The 5,901-nt window shown below is 41.8% G+C and overlaps 1 protein-coding gene across 5 annotated transcripts; it reads left to right on the top strand.

Moving 5' to 3' along the window:
• Positions 1-536: 536 nt before the first annotated feature.
• Positions 537-4,706, top strand: LOC134870917 (uncharacterized). Of its 5 annotated transcripts, none has more exons than XR_010166616.1 (5): positions 537-1,597; positions 2,347-2,406; positions 2,539-2,925; positions 3,224-3,367; positions 3,992-4,706. XR_010166616.1 is itself a non-coding variant. In XM_063893437.1 (5 exons), the coding sequence occupies exons 3-5, from the start codon at positions 2,707-2,709 to the stop codon at positions 4,651-4,653; spliced, it is 957 nt and encodes a 318-aa protein (XP_063749507.1). In that variant the 5' UTR covers positions 543-1,597; positions 2,347-2,406; positions 2,539-2,706; the 3' UTR covers positions 4,654-4,706. The 5 variants fall into 5 exon arrangements, 3 of the variants coding, with proteins under 3 accessions (XP_063749507.1, XP_063749508.1, XP_063749510.1); XR_010166615.1 differs by lacking the exon at positions 3,992-4,706 and adding an exon at positions 3,457-3,975; XM_063893437.1 differs by having other exon boundaries at positions 543-1,597; positions 3,224-3,299.
• Positions 4,707-5,901: the final 1,195 nt, after the last annotated feature.

Raw genomic sequence — 5,901 nt, forward strand, 5'->3', positions numbered from 1 at the left:
GTGTGCGTGCATCTAGTGGTGAGTTTTTGTGTTTGGGCATCAGTGTGTATCAGTTTTTAGTCTAAAATCATAACTATCATAGGGATATTTTAGGTTAATTTGTATTTTACCTCAGATGCTATTTCAAGCTAATTTATGCTAATCGCGATTAGCATGCTATTGCTAGGTTTGCTATGTTTAGGCTAATTTTGGCTATTTAATGCTATGTCATGCTAGGTGTAGCCTAACTGATAATGTATGGGCGCAAGCCATAGGTTAGCTTCATGTTTAGCCTCATGTTTCAGTTAACTATTATTAAGGTTACATGTAGCCCTGCTAAGTTAGCGATGCTAAATACCATTGTGTTAACTGTAAGGTCATTCAAGGACATTAGCCAAATGTCTTTGTTTGCTTTCTTTATTTCAGAACCACACACATAAATACATACAAACTCTGATCACACATTGATCATTCTTACTCTGTGTTGTGGGTGTGAAGACTCAATAAAGACTCCAGGGTGTCCGCGGGGTCTTAAAAAGTCTAAAAAAGTCTAAAATTACACATTTTCAATTTCAGGCCTAAAAAAGTCTAAAATATAGAGATATTTCGCAGTGTAAGTCTAAAATTGGGTTTGAGTAATTTAAGACCTACGTTTCAATGCAAAATATCGACAAAGGATTATTTTTTTTGTTTGTTTTGTTTTTACGTCCTTTTCCACGCCGTTCTGTTTTTTTCTTTTTCTGTTATGGTGGCAGTTATGGTCCGTGTAGTTCTACATGACATGTGCTGTTAGTGGAACGTACAATAATAAAACTACAGATGTGAAACGGAAATGTACTGTCGTCACAGGATGCAGCAGCAAGTATTTTGATTCTCTGTGTGCGAGCAAGGCGGGAATAGTTACGAAGTAGGATAACGTCCGAATGGCAGGAGAAAGTTAAAAAAAAGGATGGGTAAATGTAAATTCAACGACAATTGGCTCTCAATAGGGCAATTTGCAGACTGGCTGAAACGCGTTCCCGCTGATGACAGTGAGGCATACTGCACGTTTTGCAAAAGAACTCTTAAACTCGGGACCCTGGGCATCAAGGCACTGGAGTCTCACACAAAATCCAGCAAACACCAGGAGTCGGCAAATGCAGCACGCAATTCCCATGGAATTGCCCAGTTCTGTTCAGTAGCAAGCAGCACGTCATCAATAAATAATACGGGTAATATTCGTGATCTATTGGGCTCCACTGATACAATGAAGGCAGAAGTTCTGTGGGCGCTTAACACAGTGGCTAAACACCAGTCATGCAGATCCAATGACGGCATCGGAGAGCTTTTCCAAGCGATGTTCCCCGACTCCACAGTTGCCAAAACATTCCAATGCGGGAGAGACAAGACGTCGTACATACTCCGATTTGGAGTGGCAGAGTTCGTCAAAAAAGAGCTTATCTCAAAGGTGACCGGGCCCTTCGTCATTATGTTTGACGAAAGTCTTAACCACGCAACAAAGAGGAAGCAACTGGACCTTCAGGTAAGGTACTGGGATGACGGCCAGGTACAGTCCCGGTACCTGGGCTCACAATTTATGGGCCATGCCACAGCAAACGACTTGCTGAAGGAGATCAAAGTAAGTGCTTTTTTTGTATTATTTTTATCCACTGATTGGTCGTAAAAATGTCACTCTTGATTAAAATTAATAGAAGTACTTTTGGCCAATCGCTGCGTTTCTTACATCTGGAGTAACATCTTGTTACGGGGTAGCCAGCTGTCACACCAGGTTTATCGTAACGCAACATTGCCCCCAGCACCGGTTGTTGCATAACAACAACATGGCCCCAGATGTCGGTTGCTGCTTAGCGCAGCATAGTTGATTTGTCATTGTTGGGGATGTATGTTATTCGTCGGTCTCTGCAGTACGGCAGGGATCATACAACTTCCGTGTTGCGGTAGTTTTATGATCCCAAAAGTAATGCAAAGACCGACCAACGATTTCATCTCCTGTTATGAAAAGGGGCTCCATTTAAAATCGGAAGGTGTGTGGCTGCGCGTCTGATCCGCATATACAGTTGTCTCTGTCACCATGTCCAAACGTTTCTTAGTGAAAATATTTTGATCATTGGGAGATTTGGTTTATTCATTTTCTGAAGTAGTGCTCTGCAATTGCTGTGTGAGAGAATGAATGAGGACATCTGTGTATTAAATTGCCTTCTCTTAATCATAATTTGTACATGCCTCCTTTTCATTGGCAAACCTTTACATTCTGCTCCCATTACTTATTTGTATGCTAGCTGCACATAACTATTGCCTGTGTGTGTGATTTTGTTGTTTAAATATATGCTAATTTAATTGACTGGTTGATTTGTTTCCTTCCCTTAGGAATGTGCGGGCCACCTGGACCTCAGCAAGCTGATTTCGATCTCAATGGATGGTCCAAATGTAAATTTTAAGTTCTTTGAGCTGTTCCAGGCGGAATATGCTGACCTGTACGCTGGTTCTCAGCTCATATCTGTTGGTAGCTGCGGGTTACACACCGTACACAATGCCTTTAAAACAGGCTTCTCGTGGCAGGTGGACAAGATCCTCAGGGCCTTGCACACATTGTTGCATAATGTTCCCGCAAGACGAGAGGACTACGAGAAGACCACCAGGTCTACCCGCTTCCCGTTGGCATGGTGTGGGCACCGATGGCTGGTAAACCTGCCTGTCGTGATACGAGCGTTGGATATCTGGTGATCTATGCTGGTGTACACCAATGCTGTGAGGAGAATGGAGCTTCCAAATCCTGGCACTGGAAGCTTTGCTGTAATCGAAGAAGCCCAGAAAGATCCCCTGACTCTACCTAAGCTGCAGTTTTTCAGGAGCATCGCCCAGCTATTTGATCCGTTTTTAAGGAAGTACCAGACTGAGGAGCCGGTGATGCCTTACCTAGGCAAAGATCTGGCAGAGTTGATCAAGGTAATGCCTTTTCTAATGAGCAGAACATTCTTTAGGAAACTGTCATGAAATGGATGTATGGATTTTATGATTGCATTATATTGATTTTGAGAGTTTTGGTGTGGTTATGATGCCAGCCCACCGACCCACCCCATTACACCGCCAGCTCAAAAGTAAAGCATTATGTAGGCCTGTAATTAAACAAATACAGTTGTGAACAAAGACACATTCACAGCAAATCTACAACAGTCAAAATGGTACACAGTATTTTGCAAAGTAATTATGTAATTGAAATGTTTCTTTTGTTATCGTCCAACAGAGTCTGATGCGTCGTTTCGTGAAACGAGAGGTTCTGCAGGACATCACCACAGCCCAGCTTACCAAACTGGACATAGGTGACAAGAATATCTTGATGCCGGTGCACTGTGTTGATATTGGCTTGGGTGCTGAGGAGGCCCTCAAGGTACTAATAGCTTAATGTCAAAGATTATCAGGGGGAAGCCCATGTGTACAGCATTTTTGCTTACATTCCTTTCGCATTTCTCTGTACAGAACAGCAAAAGTTCAGACCTCAGGATTCTTGAATTTAAAAGGGACTGCATGCAAGGACTCTCAAGCATGGTGAAGAAAGTACAGGAGAAGAGTCCTCTTAAGTACAGTACCGTTAGGCAGATGGATTGTCTAGACCCCACAGTGATGAGCAGTGATCCAGACGGCTGCAAGGCAAAGATGAAGGGACTTGTGCAGACATTTCTGCTCAACAGGCAGCTGGCAGGAGGAGTTTGTGCTGGTACTAGGAGTTCTAGAAAGGGCTGAGGAAAATTATGCGTGCCACTTTCAGATAATCTTGTATATTATATTTAGCATCTGCATTTAGCAACTGATCAGTATTTATTGTATGTCAAAATATGATCACAATATATTTGAGTGTAGATCTCTTAAGTTAGGTTACTCCAGCAAATCATTTCCATGCACCCGTTTTGTGTGGTTTAAAGACTGTACCCCCACAGAGCTGTAAGGAAAGCCACAATGGTGATGACTAAATGGAAGCCACAAGTAAATTTATTTTTACATCTTTTTGTCTCAGGGGACACCATTCTCCAACAGTTCGATGCTGCGTTGTCTGTGAAGTGCAGGCATGAAGATTTCATCTCCTTCAAGCCAATGCAAAAGAGGCTAGATGGCTTCCTTCATGGCTTCATCGGCAAGGCATACCCAGATCTTTGGGCCTTTTGCAAGACCCTTTTACTGCTTTCTCATGGTCAGGCGTCTGTAGAGAGAGGCTTCTCAGTGAACAAAGAGATCGAGACGGAGAATATGCAAGAAGAAACATTGGTCGCACACAGGCTTGTTTACGACTACGTTGCAATACATGGGGGCGTTACCAAGGTTCCACTTACACCTGACCTAATGAAATCTGTCATGGCTGCCAGGTCACGGTACCGTGTGCATTTGGACGAACAGAGGAAGAAGAAGGAGACAGAGACACAAGGGAAGAAAAGGGCACACGCGGAGGAGCAGTTACAAGACCTGAAAGTCAAGAGGGACAGTCTACATAAAGTTACTGAGAGCCTGGGCAAAGAGGCAGATGAGTTGGCAGAGCAAGCAGAGGGCAAGGCTGGGAGCAAAATGGCACATCTGATTTCAAAATCAAATGCTCTGAGGAGGGCTGCCAAAGACAAGCTCTCCCAGCTTAAGGTTCTGGGGGATGAAATTGCCACCAAAAGTGCAGAGCTTAAAAGCATGTAAATAATGTAAATAATATGTTTGTTTCATTGACAATAAATGTAAATTGACGGCAATCTGGCTTTGTTATTTCTTTTTTTTTAATACTTCGTGAAGGTCTTAAATTTAACCCATGATGGTCTAAAAAAGGTCTAAAAAAGTCTAAAATTGCACTTGTTAAAACCTGCAGACACCCTGCAGACTCATTTCTTTGGACACCGTTTCCTTTTATTGTTCTAATCGGACATTCTACAGTGGTTGCCACCGGAAACATAGTCTCAGCATCACAGCTCCTTTAACAATTCTTTTCACATATTGTAAAAGGATAGTTTAGAATTTTTTGAAGCGAGATTGTATGTACTTAGCAGCTAGTCAGTGGATCATACACAGTAGACTGCTGCCAGCAGCAAAACTAAAGCAAGCCTAATCAAATCAAGGTCAGTTTAATGTACGTTATATTATAAATATGTGTACCATTTGAGCTTGCTGCCAGACGATTTTTTCCGATAGGAAAACTTAGTATATCTCACTCTCTCCATCACACCAGATTCTATTGACAAAAATGGCTATTTTACTTTGCACCACAAAGGAGTTGCTAGTCTACTGCTGCCTCATTCAGGTCGTTTATGTAATTTAGGTAAATCACAACAAAGCTGAACTATCAACAAAGACATAGAATAGCACAATTAAACTTAATCATTGAGCCAGCAGTAGACCAGCAATTTCTGTGTGATGCTGGTAAAATAGCTGTTTTTGCCAGTGGAATCTGGTGTGCTGGAGAGAGTGAGTTAACAAGCATACTTCAGTTTCCTGTCGGAAAGGGCTGCTTGATGGCAAGGTAAAGCAGGAAACATATAAATGAATATAGTAAGTGTACACTGAAAATGGAAATGTATTTTATCAATGTAATGTTAAAACAAACACAATCTTACAGTATACTATACAATTCATAATAATACAGAAATAAATATGAACACAATGTTAGCATTGATATATGAGGAGATAGTTTCAAATGCAATTTATGTGTGGCTATAAGGGACTTTCTGACATCTGTTTCATATGCTTACCTGTTACAGATTTGAAGAATACCAGATGAGTAGAAGCATCATAGATGAACCACAACAGCCTTCAATCTCACAATTCTTGGACAGTCGTGTAGCGCATTACAGCATGAGTCATCCACAGCAGAAGGCTATCAGTAACGCAATACTGACCAACTTGATTATTGATTGCAACCTTCCCCTGTCTATTGTGGAACCTGAGAGTTTTCTG

This window comes from Eleginops maclovinus, chromosome 10 (assembly GCF_036324505.1).
Source record: "Eleginops maclovinus isolate JMC-PN-2008 ecotype Puerto Natales chromosome 10, JC_Emac_rtc_rv5, whole genome shotgun sequence".
In the NCBI taxonomy this organism is placed as follows: Eukaryota; Metazoa; Chordata; class Actinopteri; order Perciformes; family Eleginopidae; genus Eleginops; species Eleginops maclovinus.